The 22,341-nt window shown below is 34.5% G+C and overlaps 1 protein-coding gene across 1 annotated transcript; it reads right to left on the bottom strand.

Moving 5' to 3' along the window:
* Window positions 1-290: 290 nt before the first annotated feature.
* On the bottom strand, window positions 291-7,280 carry LOC128652264 (uncharacterized protein C3orf38-like). Its single transcript, XM_053705202.1, has 2 exons — window positions 6,852-7,280; window positions 291-803 (listed from the first exon to the last, which is right to left on the bottom strand). Exons 1-2 carry the CDS (start codon window positions 7,278-7,280, stop codon window positions 291-293), a joined length of 942 nt encoding a protein of 313 aa, XP_053561177.1.
* Between the last annotated feature and the right edge of the window lie 15,061 nt (window positions 7,281-22,341).

Genomic DNA, 22,341 nt, shown 5'->3' with positions numbered 1-22,341 from the left:
CCGAACCGAATACATCCAAATACATCTGAATTTATTTGAATCCGAACAAATCTGAAACAAATGCATTTGAATCGATCCGAAAACGAAATTCGAAAACATCCGAATCGATCCGAAACAAACCGAAACAATTTTTTTCGCTGCGCACAAGTCTACACAAAACCTGGTAATTAAATTATGAAACATTTTCATGTTTTAATCGATTTGGCTACAGTAAATTTTTACAGCACTACATTCAGAAAGCGCTCATTAATGTCAAACCGTTAATAGTGCATTTTGGTTAAGGGTATGTTTCAATTAAAGAACATTTTTAGTTCTTCTGTCTGATATTTAATAGAAGGTTGATGCTGTACAGAGGTTCCAGACCCGAGGATATTGAGGTTACAAAATTGGATCTTCCATTTGTTGCTCAGTGGACACCTGATAAGACCAAATATTTGCTCAAATATACCCAAGCAGTCATTGTTCTTCTGAACTGTGCCAGCAACTGTGACAACTACCATCTCATGGGAGTTCATAGCACATTTTAACCCACTGGGATCAAGCTGAGGGTGAAACAACACCTTCTCTTCTTTTACAAGAGCCAGTAGACGCATGCTTATCACAATAGGATCATTGTACTCTTCAATATGTCCATTTGTTTTGTTCTGAATTTTAAAAACACTGTTCTCCCAGAAATGTTGTGGTCCCCAGTCATCTCTTTTCTCTCCAGATGATGAGTTTTGAGAGTTCAAAAGCTGAAAGAACCATTGACAGAACTGATATCCAAGCAGATTATAGTTTAAAGACCCATTATCATTGTGTTTCTGCAATAGATGATTACAATATTATTATTATAATATCAAAACAACGTGCACAATTAAAATGATTCTTTTAAGTCCTATTCAGTAATTAGAAGTGTTGAAGGGCTAAATTGTGAGTCTTCCCGTAGCAATCTGTGAGAGATCTGCTGGTATTACGAGTCTTGAAATGACAGGTGTACCGCTCACTTTTTTGGTAAGACTTGAAAATACCGCAAATCCACTTACGTCAATTGCGTATCCTATATTTTCAATGGGACTTTGATAGCGCCGGTATTACGAGTCTTCCAAAAAGTGAGCGGTACAGCCTCTCCTGTCAAGACTGATACTGCATTTAAAAGTCAGTAGTTAAGAGTTTTATGGGTTAATGCCGTAGTATAAAACTCTTAACTAAAGTGCTAAAAAGTACACTAACACCCATAAACTACCTATTAACCCCTAAACCGAGCCCCCCCCCCACATCGCAAACACTAAAAAAAAAAATTAACCCCTAATCTGCCGAATCGGACATCGCCGCCACTATAAAAAATATATTAACCCCTAAACCGCCGCCCTCCCGCATCGCAAACACTAGTTACATTTTATTAACCCCTAATCTGCCATCCCTACCATCGCCGACACCTACCTAAATTTATTAACCCCTAATCTGCCGCCCCCCCCAACGTCGCTGCAACTATATTAAATGTATTAACCCCTAAATCTAAGTCTAACCCTAACACCCCCTAACTTAAATATAATTTAAATAAATCTAAATAAAATTACTACAATTCACTGAATTATTCATATTTAAAACTAAATACTTACCTATAAAATAAACCCTAAGATAGCTATAATATAACTAATAGTTACATTGTATCTAGCTTAGAGTTTATTTTTATTTTACAGGCAACTTTGTATTTATTTTAACTAGGTACAATAGTTATTAAATAGTTATTAACTATTTAATAGCTACATAGTTAAAATAAATTCAAATTTACCTGTAAAATAAATCCTAACCTAAGTTACAATTACACCTAACACTACACTATAATTAAATTAATTACCTAAACTAAATACAATTAAATACAATTTTAAAAAAATTATCTAAAGTACGAGAAAAAACAAACACTAAATTACAGAAAATAATAAAATAATTAAAAAAAATTTAAACTAATTACACCTAATCTAATCCCCATAATAAAATAAAAAGCCCCCCAAAATAATAAAAAGCCCTACCCTATACTAAATTACAAATAACCCTTAAAAGGGCCTTTTGCGGGGCATTGCCCCAAAGTAATCAGCTCTTTTACCTGTAAAAAAAAGTACAATACCCCCCAACATTAAAACCCACCATCCACACACCCAACCCTACTCTAAAACCCACCCAATACCCCCTTAATAAAACCTAACACTAACCCCTTGAAGATCACCCTACCTTGAGAAGTCTTCACCCAACCGGGCCGAAGTCCTCAACGAAGCCGGCAGAAGTGGTCCTCCAGACGGGCAGAAGTCTTCATCGAAGCCGGGAAGAAGAGGTCCTCCAGACGGGCAGAAAGTCTTCATCCAGGCGGCATCTTCTATCATCATCCATCCGGCGAGGAGCGGCTCCATCTTCAAGACATCCGACGGGGAGCATCCTCTTCAAACGAAGTCCAACTGAAGAATTAAGGTTCCTTCAAATGACGTCACCCAAGATGGCATCCCTTGAATTCCGATTGGCTGATAGAATTCTATCAGCCAATCGGAATTAAGGTAGAAAAAATCCTATTGGCTGATACAATCAGCCAATAGGATTGAAGTTCAATCCTATTGGCTGATCCAATCTTCAGTTAGACTTTGTTTGAAGAGGATGCTCCGCGACGGATTTCTTGAAGATGGAGCCGCTCCACGCCGGATGGATAAAGATAGAAGATGCCGCCTGGAGGACCTCTTCTTCCTGGCTTCGATGAAGACTTCTGCCCATCTGGAGGACCACTTCTGCCGGCTTTGTTGAGGACTTCGGCCCGGTTGGGTGAAGACTTCTTAAGGTAGGGTGATCTTCAAGGGGTTAGTGTTAGGTTTTATTAAGGGGGTATTGGGTGGGTTTAAGAGTAGGGTTAGGTGTGTGGGTGGTGGGTTTTAATGTTACGGATGGTATTGTACTTTTTTTTACAGGTAAACGAGCTGATTACTTGGGGCAATGCCCCGCAAAAGGCCCTTTTAAGGGCTATTTGTAATTTAGTATAGGGTAGGGCTTTTTATTATTTTGGGGGGCTTTTTTATTTTATTAGGGGGATTAGATTAGGTGTAATTAGTTTAAAAAACTTGTAATTATTTTATTATTTTCTGTAATTTAGTGGGGGGGTTTTCATACTTTAGATAATTTTTTTAAATTGTATTTAATTGTATTTAGTTTAGGTAATTAATTTAATTATAGTGTAGTGTTAAGTGTAATTGTAACTTAGGTTAGGATTTATTTTACAGATAAATTTGAATTTATTTTAACTAGGTAGCTATTAAATAGTTAATAACTATTTAATAACTATTGTACCTAGTTAAAATAAATACTAAGTTACCTGTAAAATAAAAATAAACCCTAAGCTAGCTACAATGTAACTATTAGTTATATTGCAGCTATTTTAGGGTTTATTTTATAGGTAAGTATTTAGTTTTAAATAGGAATAATTTAGGGACATGAAACCCACATTTTTTCTTTCATGATCTAGAAAGAGAATGCAATTTTAAACATCTTTCTAATTTACTTCTATTATCTAATTTGTTTTATTCTTTTGATATTCTTTGCTGAAAAGCATATCTAGTTATGCTCAGTAGCTGCTGATTGGTTGCTGCACATAGAAGCCTTGTGTGATTGGCTCACCATGTGCATTGCTTTTTCTTCAACTAAGGATAACCATTGACAGAACTGATATCCAAGCAGATTATAGTTTAAAGACCCATTATCATTGTGTTTCTGCAATAGATGATTACAATATTATTATTATAATATCAAAACAACGTGCACAATTAAAATGATTCTTTTAAGTCCTATTCAGTAATTAGAAGTGTTGAAGGGCTAAATTGTGAGTCTTCCCGTAGCAATCTGTGAGAGATCTGCTGGTATTACGAGTCTTGAAATGACAGGTGTACCGCTCACTTTTTTGGTAAGACTTGAAAATACCGCAAATCCACTTACGTCAATTGCGTATCCTATATTTTCAATGGGACTTTGATAGCGCCGGTATTACGAGTCTTCCAAAAAGTGAGCGGTACAGCCTCTCCTGTCAAGACTGATACTGCATTTAAAAGTCAGTAGTTAAGAGTTTTATGGGTTAATGCCGTAGTATAAAACTCTTAACTAAAGTGCTAAAAAGTACACTAACACCCATAAACTACCTATTAACCCCTAAACCGAGCCCCCCCCCCCCCACATCGCAAACACTAAAAAAAAATAATTAACCCCTAATCTGCCGAATCGGACATCGCCGCCACTATAAAAAATATATTAACCCCTAAACCGCCGCCCTCCCGCATCGCAAACACTAGTTACATTTTATTAACCCCTAATCTGCCATCCCTACCATCGCCGACACCTACCTAAATTTATTAACCCCTAATCTGCCGCCCCCCCCAACGTCGCTGCAACTATATTAAATGTATTAACCCCTAAATCTAAGTCTAACCCTAACACCCCCTAACTTAAATATAATTTAAATAAATCTAAATAAAATTACTACAATTCACTGAATTATTCATATTTAAAACTAAATACTTACCTATAAAATAAACCCTAAGATAGCTATAATATAACTAATAGTTACATTGTATCTAGCTTAGAGTTTATTTTTATTTTACAGGCAACTTTGTATTTATTTTAACTAGGTACAATAGTTATTAAATAGTTATTAACTATTTAATAGCTACATAGTTAAAATAAATTCAAATTTACCTGTAAAATAAATCCTAACCTAAGTTACAATTACACCTAACACTACACTATAATTAAATTAATTACCTAAACTAAATACAATTAAATACAATTTAAAAAAAATTATCTAAAGTACGAGAAAAAACAAACACTAAATTACAGAAAATAATAAAATAATTAAAAAAAATTTAAACTAATTACACCTAATCTAATCCCCATAATAAAATAAAAAGCCCCCCAAAATAATAAAAAGCCCTACCCTATACTAAATTACAAATAACCCTTAAAAGGGCCTTTTGCGGGGCATTGCCCCAAAGTAATCAGCTCTTTTACCTGTAAAAAAAAGTACAATACCCCCCAACATTAAAACCCACCACCCACACACCCAACCCTACTCTAAAACCCACCCAATACCCCCTTAATAAAACCTAACACTAACCCCTTGAAGATCACCCTACCTTGAGAAGTCTTCACCCAACCGGGCCGAAGTCCTCAACGAAGCCGGCAGAAGTGGTCCTCCAGACGGGCAGAAGTCTTCATCGAAGCCGGGAAGAAGAGGTCCTCCAGATGGGCAGAAAGTCTTCATCCAGGCGGCATCTTCTATCATCATCCATCCGGCGAGGAGCGGCTCCATCTTCAAGACATCCGACGGGGAGCATCCTCTTCAAACGAAGTCCAACTGAAGAATTAAGGTTCCTTCAAATGACGTCACCCAAGATGGCATCCCTTGAATTCCGATTGGCTGAGGCACGATTGTCCTGTCAATGAGCAAGGTTTGTTCAACTCTTTCTCCCGAACGCGTTTCATTCACTCTCGGGTGAACTTTCTCAACGGGCTTTGCATGTTGAACAGCTGTTGTTGTGAGCTTTAAATTTACCGGGTTTTGCTCTCATTGGTTGGTGTCATATTACTCACAAATACAATGTATCCGAATTAGCTGCGGTGGGTCTGACATTACATCAGTATAAGTGCTCTGCAGATGTAAAACTGTAACCTATCCTAAAACATATATGTTACTATGATGAATCATTTATAATTTATAAAAAACTGTTTGTAAGACTCGCTCTGTGTTATATAACATTAGATCAATTCCACATTAACACTCTTAATGCCTACAATCAACTTACTCCAATAAATGCTTAAAATCACTTTACAGAATAATAGAATTATAAATCAATTCATAACTATCAAAAAATAATAATTTAACAAACACATTTACAAAGATGCAATTTGATTAATATTAATTAAACTACATTATGATATTTAAAAAACTCTCTAAAAAAACAAACCATTCTAAATATTAAAATACGATTAAATTAACTCATATAAAATATGATAAATTCATTCCTATTTCCTTTTATTTAGAATTTTTAGAATATTAAAAGATATATTAAAAAACTAGTGATTGCTATAGATTTAACACTATACTGCTCTTTACCTACTTTGTGGGACAGACATGTATTATACTATACCATAAAAGCTTGAAGATCAATTTCTATATTTAATCCTCTAGGGCTTAAACTTCCTAATTGGTGAATCCACTTGGTTTCAGCTTTTCTAAGTTTTAATAGGCGATTGCCCTGATACTCACTAGTAACATGTTCTAACACTTTGAATGTAATTCCTACACTACTACACTGATGTTTTAATTTACAATGATGGGAAACACTATGGCCTTCCAAACCATTTTTTATATTGTTCAAATGTTCATAGACTCTCCTTTTTATTTTACGTTTAGTACGCCCTATATAAATTAATCCACAAATGCATGTAATTTGGTATACTACATATGTTGAATGACATGTAGTTCTATCTTTAATTTTAAATTCATTAGTTCTATCCCAATTCCAAGTACTCTCTGATGTTTCATCTATAATAGGGCATAGACAACAGTCTATTTTCCTACACTTATATGTTCCTGGTTTAAGTGCTAACCAATTAGACAAGGTTCCCTCATTTTTAGGTCTGGTAGCTTTCAGTTTGGATGGAGCAATTAGACTCTTAATGTCCCTATTCTTCCTGTACACTACATCGGGTCTCTCTTCTAATTCTCCTGCTAATATTGGATCCGCTAATAAAATTTTCCAATGTTTATTTAAAATAGATCTAACACCCTGTACTCCTTCACTATATGTTGTTATAAAAGTAGTATTGTTTTTCCTCTTTCTTACACTTGATACTTTATTTCCTTTGTCTTCTAGCAGTTTACTTCTATCATATTCTAACCCTCTTTGTTTAGCTTCCTCTATTCTTGATTTTTCATAACCTTTTTGTAGAAATTTATTGCTCATTATCTCAGCCTCCTGCATATAATTATTGATGTCTGTACAGTTCCTCCGTATGCGCCTAAATTGCCCACTTGGGATATTTTCCTTCCAACGGGGTAAATGACCACTAGTAGCATGTAGGAAACCATTTTTATCGGTGGCTTTCCTAAAATTCCTCACTGATATTTTATTGGAACCATCAATATACAAAACCAGATCTAAAAATTCTATTTCAATAGATGAAATTTTACTAGTAAACTCAAGATTATATTGGTTGTTGTTAATATATTTAATGAACTCTTCTGCTTCTTCCCTTGACCCCTTCCAGATCATAATAATATCATCTATAAATCTGTAGTATTTGTATATATTAGAATTGAACCTATGTTTCCCCCAAATCATAGAATTTTCAAAATGCCCCATGTATATATTAGCGTAAGATGGGGCCATATTGGTCCCCATCGCTGTCCCTTGGATTTGATTGTAATATTTTCCTTCGAATAAAAAGTAATTGTGGGTTAAAATATAAGAGATACTATCACCTATGAATTTCACATGTATATCAGGGATATTCCACGTTATACTAGTTTCTTTGAAAGCTTCTATGCCTAATTTGTGGGGGATTTTTGTGTATAACGAGGATACATCACACGATATCCACAAGAAGTCTTCTTGCCAACCTATACCTTCAAAAATATTTATAGTATGAGTTGTATCTTTAAGGTACGATCTAACCTTTTTGGCCATTGGTTGAAGATACCAATCTACATAAATGGATAAATTACTACTCAGTGAGTCAATACCCGACACAATAGGTCTTCCCGGGGGGTTGGTACTATTTTTGTGGACTTTTGGGATATGATAAAATGTAGGTATATTAGGACTTGCTTTATATATAAACTTAAATTCCTCATCATCAATAATATTATTATCCTTTGCTTTCGTCAATAACGAATATAATTCACTTTTATATTGCTCAGTGGGATTTCTATCTAAAATAGCATATACTTGTCTATCCCCTAATAGTACTTGTGCTTCTTTCAGGTAGTCACTTTTATTTTGTATGACAGTTCCTCCTCCTTTATCTGATTGGCGAATTACTATTGTACTGTCATTTGTTAAGTTCTTAAGTGCTTGTCTTTCACTCATATTGAGATTGTCATTATACTTATTGACAAATTTCCCTTTGTTTTTCTCAAAATATAGTTTTAAATCTTCAGTAACTAGTTTGTTATAGGTATATATATATTCTCCCTGTGTTTGATGTGGGTAAAAGGTAGAACGAGATTTCAAACCACTATGTCTCACTTCTTGCTTTTCTTCATATACACTACAATTAAGTATTTCATCTAGATTTATATCTACATGACTGCTTGATGAATCCAAGGATGCTTGTCTACAGCTATCCTGTTCTAAATTTTTAAGGCAATTTATAGTTTTTATATCCTCTAAGTTGAAATTAGTTACACTACTTTGCTGTACAGTATTATTATATTCTTTAATGTAATATCTTTTAAGGGTTAGTTTTCTAATGAATTTTTGCAGGTCAATATATGTATCAAATTTATTAGGGGCTTTCTTGGGGGCAAATTTTAATCCCTTACTCAATAGACTAATTTCTTCATCTTTCAGGACTCTATCTGAGAGGTTAAAAATCTCTTTCTTTGCATTCTCTAATTCCATCTTCTTTGTTTGTTTCTGCTGAAATCTGACACCTCCTCTACGTCCCCTCTTTGTTCCCACCCTCTTTTGGCTACTCTCTGGTTCTGATTTTGTTGCCCCCATTGTCTCTGTTCCAGTGGTCTCCAGTATGTGTTCTGTTGATATTGTGGTGGCCTCTGTTGATTGTTTCTTTCGTATAAAAAATGATTCTCATTATGTTGTGTATTATACGAAATTCTAGGATTCCCATTATATTGAGGGTTATGCATTGGTCTAAAATTCTCACTAGGTCGGTGATTTGTACTCTCTTTAGGTTTAGCACCCTCCCTATTCCATGTTGGCGATATTGGTTTGCTATGATCTATACTCTCACTAAGAGGAGCAAATCTATTACTTACGAGTAATGGTGTATTTTGCTTTATAGGTTTAAAAGCCACATTTCCCTCACTTGTAGATTGCTGCGAATCTCTGGTGGTAGATACATGGATTTTAGTATAATTACCATTCTGATAAGCATTTTGGTTTAGATGGGTCTTCCTATTCTTTTTATTGTAAGTGTGTACTTTATCTGTTGCATAATCCTCTTTATCTCTTTTTAATTTTTCAGCTTTATGTTCCATTAATTCTTTCTCTAATTCTATATTTCTTTTTACTATATTATTGAATTGTCTGTCCCACTTTTCCTCATTTTTAAACACTTGTATTTTTTGTAATGTATTTGAAATATCGGTTTTGGACTTTTCTAATTTATATTCTCTATATTTTATCAAAATTTTAATAAGTGTGACTGAGCATGTATGCAGAGCACTCTCCCACTCGGTAGAGAATTCCACATCTTCTAATTCAAAGGCCGGATATTTATGCATCCGTAATCCTCTAGGGATGATATCATGTTTGATATAATTATCCAGTAGGATTAAATCTTGCCAATCTTTTGTATCGGCTGTTATTAATTTCTCAAACATTTTCAATAGATGTGAAGGATCTTCATTAGTTATATTATTTACTTCTAACAAGTTTATATCCCTATTACGGTTAATATTATATTCTTTGATTTCATTATCCACATTTATACTGGTTTGGGCGGTGACCTCTGTATCTGCCATAAGTGCTGCTACTACAAACAACCTATATAGTACGACCTCTACCTAATTACCAAAAAATGTTGCAGCGCAAAAATTAAACTGATATAGGGTACACTCTACCTATTAGATACCACAATTTAAATTTCTAGAATCTTACAATCCCCCGAATACTAACAAAGGCCACCACCATATCAACAGAACACATACTGGAGACCACTGGAACAGAGACAATGGGGGCAACAAAATCAGAACCAGAGAGTAGCCAAAAGAGGGTGGGAACAAAGAGGGGACGTAGAGGAGGTGTCAGATTTCAGCAGAAACAAACAAAGAAGATGGAATTAGAGAATGCAAAGAAAGAGATTTTTAACCTCTCAGATAGAGTCCTGAAAGATGAAGAAATTAGTCTATTGAGTAAGGGATTAAAATTTGCCCCCAAGAAAGCCCCTAATAAATTTGATACATATATTGACCTGCAAAAATTCATTAGAAAACTAACCCTTAAAAGATATTACATTAAAGAATATAATAATACTGTACAGCAAAGTAGTGTAACTAATTTCAACTTAGAGGATATAAAAACTATAAATTGCCTTAAAAATTTAGAACAGGATAGCTGTAGACAAGCATCCTTGGATTCATCAAGCAGTCATGTAGATATAAATCTAGATGAAATACTTAATTGTAGTGTATATGAAGAAAAGCAAGAAGTGAGACATAGTGGTTTGAAATCTCGTTCTACCTTTTACCCACATCAAACACAGGGAGAATATATATATACCTATAACAAACTAGTTACTGAAGATTTAAAACTATATTTTGAGAAAAACAAAGGGAAATTTGTCAATAAGTATAATGACAATCTCAATATGAGTGAAAGACAAGCACTTAAGAACTTAACAAATGACAGTACAATAGTAATTCGCCAATCAGATAAAGGAGGAGGAACTGTCATACAAAATAAAAGTGACTACCTGAAAGAAGCACAAGTACTATTAGGGGATAGACAAGTATATGCTATTTTAGATAGAAATCCCACTGAGCAATATAAAAGTGAATTATATTCGTTATTGACGAAAGCAAAGGATAATAATATTATTGATGATGAGGAATTTAAGTTTATTTATAAAGCAAGTCCTAATATACCTACATTTTATCATATCCCAAAAGTCCACAAAAATAGTACCAACCCCCCGGGAAGACCTATTGTGTCGGGTATTGACTCACTGAGTAGTAATTTATCCATTTATGTAGATTGGTATCTTCAACCAATGGCCAAAAAGGTTAGATCGTACCTTAAAGATACAACTCATACTATAAATATTTTTGAAGGTATAGGTTGGCAAGAAGACTTCTTGTGGATATCGTGTGATGTATCCTCGTTATACACAAAAATCCCCCACAAATTAGGCATAGAAGCTTTCAAAGAAACTAGTATAATGTGGAATATCCCTGATATACATGTGAAATTCATAGGTGATAGTATCTCTTATATTTTAACCCACAATTACTTTTTATTCGAAGGAAAATATTACAATCAAATCCAAGGGACAGCGATGGGGACCAATATGGCCCCATCTTACGCTAATATATACATGGGGCATTTTGAAAATTCTATGATTTGGGGGAAACATAGGTTCAATTCTAATATATACAAATACTACAGATTTATAGATGATATTATTATGATCTGGAAGGGGTCAAGGGAAGAAGCAGAAGAGTTCATTAAATATATTAACAACAACCAATATAATCTTGAGTTTACTAGTAAAATTTCATCTATTGAAATAGAATTTTTAGATCTGGTTTTGTATATTGATGGTTCCAATAAAATATCAGTGAGGAATTTTAGGAAAGCCACCGATAAAAATGGTTTCCTACATGCTACTAGTGGTCATTAACCCTGTTGGAAGGAAAATATCCCAAGTGGGCAATTTAGGCGCATACGGAGGAACTGTACAGACATCAATAATTATATGCAGGAGGCTGAGATAATGAGCAATAAATTTCTACAAAAAGGTTATGAAAAATCAAGAATAGAGGAAGCTAAACAAAGAGGGTTAGAATATGATAGAAGTAAACTGCTAGAAGACAAAGGAAATAAAGTATCAAGTGTAAGAAAGAGGAAAAACAATACTACTTTTATAACAACATATAGTGAAGGAGTACAGGGTGTTAGATCTATTTTAAATAAACATTGGAAAATTTTATTAGCGGATCCAATATTAGCAGGAGAATTAGAAGAGAGACCCGATGTAGTGTACAGGAAGAATAGGGACATTAAGAGTCTAATTGCTCCATCCAAACTGAAAGCTACCAGACCTAAAAATGAGGGAACCTTGTCTAATTGGTTAGCACTTAAACCAGGAACATATAAGTGTAGGAAAATAGACTGTTGTCTATGCCCTATTATAGATGAAACATCAGAGAGTACTTGGAATTGGGATAGAACTAATGAATTTAAAATTAAAGATAGAACTACATGTCATTCAACATATGTAGTATACCAAATTACATGCATTTGTGGATTAATTTATATAGGGCGTACTAAACGTAAAATAAAAAGGAGAGTCTATGAACATTTGAACAATATAAAAAATGGTTTGGAAGGCCATAGTGTTTCCCATCATTGTAAATTAAAACATCAGTGTAGTAGTGTAGGAATTACATTCAAAGTGTTAGAACATGTTACTAGTGAGTATCAGGGCAATCGCCTATTAAAACTTAGAAAAGCTGAAACCAAGTGGATTCACCAATTAGGAAGTTTAAGCCCTAGAGGATTAAATATAGAAATTGATCTTCAAGCTTTTATGGTATAGTATAATACATGTCTGTCCCACAAAGTAGGTAAAGAGCAGTATAGTGTTAAATCTATAGCAATCACTAGTTTTTTTAATATATCTTTTAATATTCTAAAAATTCTAAATAAAAGGAAATAGGAATGAATTTATCATATTTTATATGAGTTAATTTAATCGTATTTTAATATTTAGAATGGTTTGTTTTTTTAGAGAGTTTTTTAAATATCATAATGTAGTTTAATTAATATTAATCAAATTGCATCTTTGTAAATGTGTTTGTTAAATTATTATTTTTTGATAGTTATGAATTGATTTATAATTCTATTATTCTGTAAAGTGATTTTAAGCATTTATTGGAGTAAGTTGATTGTAGGCATTAAGAGTGTTAATGTGGAATTGATCTAATGTTATATAACACAGAGCGAGTCTTACGAACAGTTTTTTATAAATTATAAATGATTCATCATAGTAACATATATGTTTTAGGATAGGTTACAGTTTTACATCTGCAGAGCACTTATACTGATGTAATGTCAGACCCACCGCAGCTAATTCGGATACATTGTATTTGTGAGTAATATGACACCAACCAATGAGAGCAAAACCCAGTAAATTTAAAGCTCACAACAACAGCTGTTCAACATGCAAAGCCCGTTGAGAAAGTTCACCCGAGAGTGAATGAAACGCGTTCGGGAGAAAGAGTTGAACAAACCTTGCTCATTGACAGGACAATCGTGCCTCACCGGTGAAACAATACCGGATTTGCTGAATCTTTAAGCCGGAGGAATAAAAACAGGAGAGCGGACATACAGCTCCCATCACAAAGACCGGATACCGAGGCTTGGGTTGGGACCGCTGAGCAACTTTAAAACTTATGTGCACATAACTTGCACTTATCTTGTAAGTGTATATTTTTATGGCTTTATTTTAAAAATAATAAAGAAAGATACAGTGAATCTCGGATGCGCTTGTGTTTTTGTTGTTTTAGTTCGTGTGAAAGGAGGATCTGGACACAAGCAGGTTCCTGAGACAAGCAGCAACGGAAAGATCACAGATATCAGCTGGAAACCTATTGCTAAAGAACATTCAAGCCATATTCATTCCATTTGGATTTTTAACCCTTTTCGGGACTTGTTTCAATTGAAGAGTTTGAACTGCGGTATTTATACTATATGAAACAGTGTTTTATATGTAATTGATTTTTATATGTGTAATAGAGTTTTTACATGCATAACTAATTTTTGAGTTTATTATATCACTCAGGTAGATAAGGAAATACATTTTTAATTAAATTATTTAAGGAAGAATAGTAATAGCACTAGCACTTTACCATTTGTAAGTTTAGAATTGTGTATAAAAGATTTGTTAGTATTCGGGGGATTGTAAGATTCTAGAAATTTAAATTGTGGTATCTAATAGGTAGAGTGTACCCTATATCAGTTTAATTTTTGCGCTGCAACATTTTTTGGTAATTAGGTTAGGATTTATTTTACAGATAAATTTGAATTTATTTTAACTAGGTAGCTATTAAATAGTTAATAACTATGTAATAACTATTGTACCTAGTTAAAATAAATACTAAGTTGCCTGTAAAATAAAAATAAACCCTAAGCTAGCTACAATGTAACTATTAGTTATATTGCAGCTATTTTAGGGTTTATTTTATAGGTAAGTATTTAGTTTTAAATAGGAATAATTTAGGGACATGAAACCCACATTTTTTCTTTCATGATCTAGAAAGAGAATGCAATTTTAAACATCTTTCTAATTTACTTCTATTATCTAATTTGTTTTATTCTTTTGATATTCTTTGCTGAAAAGCATATCTAGTTATGCTCAGTAGCTGCTGATTGGTTGCTGCACATAGAAGCCTTGTGTGATTGGCTCACCATGTGCATTGCTTTTTCTTCAACTAAGGATAACTAAAAAATGAAGCAAAATAAATAATAGAAGTAAATTGTAATGTTGTTTTAATTTCTATTCTCTATCTAAATCATGAAAAAAAGATTTTGGGTTTAGTGGCCCTTTAATTGTAGTTATTTTATTTAGATTTATTTAAAGTATATTTAAGTTAGGGGGTGTTAGGGTTAGACTTAGGTTTAGGAGTTAAGAACTTTATTATAGTGGTGTCAACGTTGGGGGCGGCAGATTAGGGGTTAATAAGTGTAGGTAGGTGGCGGCGACATTGGGGGCGGCAGATTAGGGGTTAATAAATATAATGTAGGTGTCAGCGATGTTGGGGGCAGCAGATTAGGGGTTAATAAGTGTAATGTAGGTGGCGGCGATGTCCGGAGCGGCAGATTAGGGGTTAATAATATTATGCAGGTGTCGGTGATGTCGGGGGCGGCGGATTAAGGGTTTATAAGTGTAAGATTAGGGGTGTTTAGACTCAGGGTTCATGTTAGGGTGTTAGGTGTAGACATTAAAAGTATTTCCCCATAGGAATCAATGGGACTGCGTTAAGAGCTGAACGCTGCTTTTTTGCAGGTGTTAGGTTTTTTTTTCAGCCGGCTCTCCCCTATTGATTCCTATGGGGAAATCGTGCACAAGCACGTTTTGCCAGCTCACCGCTACCGTAAGCAGCGCTGGTATTGAGGTGAGATGTGGAGCAAACTTTTGCTCTCCGCTCACTTTTCTGCGGCTAACGCCGGGTTTCTAAAAACCCGTAATACCAGCGTTGTCTGTAGGTGAGCGGTGAGGGAAAACTGCTGCTCGTTAGCACTGCACCTGTTAACGCAAAACTCGTAATCTAGGTGAATGAGTTTAGTTTTTAATGAGCAAAAGTAGCTTTTTCAAATACACATAAAAACTAAAGGAACATTTCTACTCTGCAGCTGGTATAACAATTAATTCTAAACATATTGGGCTAGATTACAAGTGGAGCACTAATTTATCGCTCACCCGTAAATGGGCAAATTTGCTTGTTTACGGGCATGCAATAAATAACCAGTAGCAATTAATGGTCAGAAATTTAACCATAGATCAGATCTCTGGTTAATTTTCAAAAAATGCACCAATTGCGCCCCAATTGTTTTCTCGTGTGGGTTACTATTTTTTTTTTTTTTAATTAAAAAACAGTTTTATGGGTTAAATTGAGCGGGTGTGGGGTGTTAGAAAATTGACATTGCGGTCTATGGGGAACTGTGTGTTCCCAGTAAGTATACATGTATATTCTTATATAAATATATATATTTATGTGTTAATATATGTATATACACATTTTGACATAGGGGGTGCGACTTACCCCCTTCGCTGCGCTAGGTTCTCAGTTGCGTCTGAAGGCATGAGAATGAGGCTCCCATTGGAGCCTATGGAAGCACGTTCTCGTGACCGCAAAGCTTTCCTGCAATGCGAACATGAGCATTGCGTATAACTTATAATAATGGCACACATTTGCATGCGCTGGTATTAATGAGTGGAGTGCAAATATCATGCTTGCGTAAGCGATATTTTGCGCTCCACGCGTAATCAGGTCCAATAAGGGGAAAACTATTTTTACAGTACAGTATCCCTTTAAGTATAGTGAAGTGAGGTTGTAGTCATGGTTAATAGTTGTCTGGGTTTAGGGGAGGTAGGGATTTGTTGCAGTGAGGATCCAGTGTTGGCATTGTAAAATAATATTAACATGGTCTCATTTATTATTATTGCATTATTGAGTCTAGGTTGTGATGTATTTAAACCTCATTGTTTTAGTCCCAATCAGAAGCCACAAGCATTGCAGCTCCTGAGTAGAACATGGCCTGTGATTGGCTTCTTCGTGCAATAGCTGTGTTTTCCTCTATTGCTGCAATGCGTTTGCCCCCATATCGGAACGTTACCTATGTGTTTAACACATACTAGGCTAGGATCAATAATGTAAAAATCACTTGCTCAAATGATTTAGAAGACAATGTATTTTTTGCATTAGAATATTTATATAATTGAGGTGAGGAAGATCATTAATAAAAGTACTTGGTGTTGGGAGTACCCAGCATGTTATTTGGGTAAAAAGTGGTCTAGTGCATGAGAACCCTCATTGTATTGAAATAACAAGCTTATAATACAAAATTCAGTGTACACATTTAAGGAACTTCTATTAAAGGCTCATAAAAGTCAGAATTAAAATTGTGGTTTAATTTGTATCCACAACATTCTCTTTAATATAGTTTTAGCTTTTGCGGCTTGATTGTGACATCAAATCTAGCATTTTTTGCCAATATGGCCTTTATAAGACGTTAGGTCCTGGAGAGAGGCTTTGGGAAAATAACCTAAAATTCAGTCTATGAAAATCAATAATTCAGGTTAACTAAAAATATAAACATCTTTGATAAATAACAAAAATATATTTTCCTTTACAGGATTTAAACACACAGTAGAAGTGCTGGTTGGGACCTGTGGAAGATAGCTGGTCCCAAGCGGAAACCACCTCTGATCCAATCAGCAGAGCGAGTAGCATGACTCAGATGTGCAACTAGCGCTGCTGATTGGATCAGTGGTGGTTTCCGCTCATGACCAGCAATCACCCGTAGGTTCCAACCAGCACTTCTACTGAGTGTTAACCCCCTTTGCATAGGTTAAACACATGGTAGTGTAGGATCTATAGTTTTTAAATTACATGCTCTAACAAATTAGAGCATATCATTTTTCGACTATTATGTTAAAAAGGGCCTTTATTTTCATCTCTTGAGAATTACAAGACCGGAATTTTTTTTTTAAGGTATATGAATCCCTAAATTTTTCTTTCGTGATTCAGACAGAATATGTGATTTTAAACAACTTTCCAATTTACTTCTATTTTCATATTTCCTTCATTCTCTTGGCATCCTAAGTTGTAAAGTATACCTAGGTAGGTTTAGAAGCATCAATGCTTACTTCTCTAAGCTGCTGATTGGTTGCTGCACACAATTCCTATTGTTAGTGGTTCACGAGATGTGTACAACTAGCTCCCAGTAGTGCCTAGCTGCTTTTTTAACAAAGGATAACAAAGGACAATTAAGCCAATTTGATTATATAGGTAAATTGGAAAGTTATTTAAAATCACATGCTCTGTCTGAAATAACAATTTGAGTTTCATGTTCCTTTAAATTGCTAGTATTACTGAATCTTGAAATTACACAGTAAGTCCATGTTTAAAAGCCACCATACTAACCTCTAGCTGGGGTGAAGGATTTTGTTCACTCTTTGAACTTTCTTTATCCAAATATACATTCTGCAAAGAAAGATTTTTTTGTATTATTATTATTATTTTTATTATTAATCAGAAAAATCTGTAATTATTATTATTATGAGTATTGGCCTACATCTTACCTTTCCTTGATACAAGTTTAAAATAATATACTGCTAAATAACTTCATGCAATTAAAAAATGACATTTCATTTTTTAAAATTAAACAATGGGTTTTTTCAAGCAGAAAAGCTGTTGCTAAAGGGACAGTTTGCCCCCAAAATATCCCCAATTCCCCTTTAATTTGTTCCCAATGATCCATTTTACCTGTTGTATTAAATTGTTTACAAGTAGCTCCTTTACCCTTATTTCAGCATGTGAAATAGCTGATTTAGCCTGTGGTATCCCCACATAGTTAAAGGTTGTATACTTAAGTCCAGGCTATTGACAGGCAATGTAAACACAGCCATTTTTTTTTTCAGGATTTAGGTAGAACATACAAATTAAACGACTTTCCAATTTACTTCTATTTTAAAATTTGCTTCATTCCCTTGATATCCTTTGCTGAAGGAGCCTCAATGCACTACTGATAGAGCTAGCTGAACACTTCTAGTCAACAATATTACATGAGACTAATTTATCCAGACACCAATCACCAGCTAGCTCCCATTAGTCTAGGATATTAGCATATTTTTTTCCAACAAAAGATAAAAATAGAACAAAGCACATTTGAAAATAGAAGTGAACTTAAAAGTGTACTAAAATAACATGCTCTATTGAAATCACGCAAATTGGTTTAGTATTGTTACATTGTAGTGTTTTCTATTTGCTACTGTATATACTCAACACAAAATACATTTACAGTTCTTGTATTGTAGGAGAAGAAATGCTTAAACGTTACTTATTATATAACTGTGATTAATATTGAAGGGACAGTCTACACCTTAGTCATCTTAAAGTCTTAAATAGATGAAGCTGCCTCCTGCATCTTTTCTATATCATGCAGCAGGAATGGTAAAAAAGTTATTTTAAAATTAGTGTTGCTTCTGACACTTGTTGTGCTGTACTGAGGGGGGGGGGGGGGGGGTGACAGCCAATGAAAAACTTTACCAATGCAACTTTGATTTCCATCCCTAAAAAATTGTTCAGCCATATTACAAAAAAATTAAAACTCAGCTGGTGCATTCATTGACATTAATACATATGATAAACAAAAACTGTAAAATTTAAAGGGACAATATTCACCAATTTTCATATAACTGCATGTAATGGACACTACAATAAAGACAAATATGCACAGATACTGATCTAAAAATCCAGTATAAAACATTTTAAAATCTTACTTAAAAGCTCCCAGTTTAGCACTGTTAATAAGGTAGTCTGGGACACCCAGTGATAGGGGCTAGGAAAACAAAAAGAGTGAATACTCCCCCTACCCCTTTCCTGCATATGAAAAGACAGATAAGCAGGAGCCAGCAGGAGTCTGTAAATGCATGTATACATCTGATACTTTGGGGCTTGGTTAGGAGTCTGAAAATCAGCACAATGTTATTAAAAAATAAGCAAAACTATACATTTTTTACAAAAACACTCCCAGATGGGCTATATAAATGGATCATCTACAAAACATTTATGCTAAGAAAAATCTAGTGTACAATGCCCCTTTAATAATCATGGAACTTTGGGGAGTTATATTTTGATTAAATTACACAATGGGTCCCATAATGTGAAAATCTATTGTAAATTAGAAGAGCAAATGCAATGCCATTCAAAGGATTGTTAATAAACCATTTTGTTAGCCAAACAGCCACAATCCCTTACTACAATTAACTCACTTGTAGGAGAGATATGATTCCACTTTCTATAGCCTCACTGCTGTCCTTTGAAGATATTTGTTTATTCACTGGGTCTCATTGATAATCAACCTTGTGGTGGGTAACCTGAATCTTTGAGCTTGATGATAGCACAGTAGTATTCAGCTTATACACAGTGCTTATCTTATGGGCATCACTGTGGACCTTTGTAGAAAACATCTGTTTATTCGATGAGGCTCCTCTATTCTCAACCACATTGGAGACCAGTTGACACTCTTTACTTGATGACAGAATAGTGGTGTTCAGCTTCAGCTTGTAAGGATCTTTATATTTGGAATCACCGCAAATCTTTGTAGTAAATCGCTGTTCATCCCATGAGGCTCCTCTATCCTCAACCACATTGGAGACCAGTTGAGACTCTTTACCTGATGACAGAATGGTGGTGTTCAGCTTCAGCTTGTAAGGATCTTTATATTTGGAATCACTGCAAATCTTTGTAGTAAATCGCTGTTCATCCCATGAGGCTCCTCTATCCTCAACCACATTGGAGACCAGTTGACACTCTTTACCTGATGACAGAATAGTGGTGTTCAGCTTCAGCTTGTAAGGATCTTTATATTTGGAATCACTGCAAATCTTTGTAGTAAATCGCTGTTCATCCCATGAGACTCCTGTATCCTCAACCACATTGGAGACACGTTGACATGGTGTGCTTGAGGACAGCATAGTGGTGCTCAGCATGTAATGATCTTTTTTATATTGGGCGTCACTGCGGATCTTTGTAGAAAACCGCTGTTCATCCCATGGGTCTCTTTTATACCCAACCATATTGGAGATAGGCTCACAGTCTAAAGTTGATGACAGCATGGTGGTTTTCAGCTTGTAAGGATCTGTTTTATCGTGGTTAACACTGCAGATCTTTGTAGAAAAATGCTGTTCATTCCATGGGTCTCTTTTTTCCTCAACCACATTGGAGACAAGTTGACAATCTGTACTTAATGAAAGCATAGGGGAGTTCTTCTTAGCAGGACTTTTTGCTTCAACCCCAGAATACAAAAAGACATTTGATGTATTTGGTTTCCCAGTGACATTCTGCAAAGTAAGATTAAGGGCATTTAAAGTGATAATCAGAGAAACTGTAAAACAATCACCCAAAGAAAATAAAAACAATAACTTTATTTCTGTTTTTAGTTTTAAATTATTCACATGGCATACAGTGCTATTAAAAAATCATATACAGATACCCACTAATTCAAATTCAAGTATTAAATAGCATGCGCGTGTAGTCATGTTCACAACACTTCCCCAAGATGCGGTTACTGTTACATGAAACCATATGGATTTGCTATTGTTTACACTCCAGATAGCTGTATTGTCTGGAATTGTTACTAGACTGGAAGTTCTTAAGAGCAGGGTCCTCTTCCTTCTGTACTAGATTTGTTTAGTCTATGTTTTTATATCTTTTCACAAATCCTTGTCATTGTATACCCCAATCTCTGTACCCAGAGCTACGGAATTTTGCTGCACTATACAAATAAATAGTAGAGACCTGCATTTGGCAGTTTCGTTCACTTTTTGAATGTGGAAGTAAGAGGCTACTTTCGGTATTTGGCTCTATTCTGAGCTGAATATCTTCTTGTGCAAGTGAAATACATTAAGACCTGGGCAAATCCAGAGGATATTTGGTTCCAAAAAGAGCGAATACCGAAAGTAGCCTCTTACTTCCGCATTCGGCAGTGAACGAAACTGCCGAATGCACATTTCTAATAAATAACAATAAAATAATCAGCAGAATGTCACCCACATAAACCCTCCCCAAAATGCACAATTAAAGTTTTCCATCTGCTTGCTGGAGAACAATTTTGTAAGCAATGAAACAAGCAGAGAAAAGCAACCGGCAACAACGAGTTAATCTTACTGTTTACTGTAGCTAAATAGGATACAGTTTCATATATATTTGCATATATAAATATACTTATACTTTAAACTTTGTTTCCCATAAAAATATTTGAATAACATTTGAATTTTTTTCCTACACCAATTGGTCTTTTTTAGACAAAAGTTACTAATGTTTTATATGGTTTTCATACAAAGTAATATGCTTTCATATGGTTTCATTGCACAGTTACAAACGTTCACATTTAACAATACAAATGTGATATGCTTTTCTATGTTTCATACATAAGATACAGACTTTTCTATGGTTTCCCACAAATTTCTAGTTTTTTTTTGTTGGTGTGACAATAAACTTTCATTAGTGCAACATAGGAGATGTGTGCTGTCGCTGCATTTGTTTTTAAATAGGCATGAAAATGCACACATAGCTTGCCCTATATAGACACGAATTGTCAGCAAATATGCTTTCATTAATGTTGTGGATTTTATTTTTTAAATCTCATTGATAGATTCTTTCTGAATCCTACATAGCATTAATGATGTTTGACTTTAACAGCCAAATATATATCTGTACGCAATATTCTAATATTCAACACTAATGTAACAGAATCACATCTCAAACAATTCCTGATGGCAAAAGACTACATAATCCATATAATAATAAGTTAACAAAGTCAGCTTATGGATTTATCTTTGAATAATTTTAATTGTAATTGTCTTTCTTTAATTAAAAAAGGGTTTCACATATTTTTCTTAGATTAAAGAGTTATAATGTTCCATATTTTTTTTTACTATGAGTAATCTTCCTTTTGAGGTCCTCAGTGCTAACCTTTCTTGTTGAAGAACGTTGCAATTTAACTGAACGGTTTCCCCAGTCATCAAGCAGAGACTCAACAAGTTGACTTTTGGTACTTGATTGATCAACACAAATTTTCTCATAATTGAGATGCTGTAATATGATTGAACGGTGAACTTTTTTCCGGCTCAGTAAGTCAG

Source organism: Bombina bombina, chromosome 3 (assembly GCF_027579735.1).
Source record: "Bombina bombina isolate aBomBom1 chromosome 3, aBomBom1.pri, whole genome shotgun sequence".
In the NCBI taxonomy this organism is placed as follows: Eukaryota; Metazoa; Chordata; class Amphibia; order Anura; family Bombinatoridae; genus Bombina; species Bombina bombina.
The sequence above is the reverse complement of the archived record's forward strand: the minus strand, read 5'-3'. Positions and strand labels throughout refer to the sequence as shown.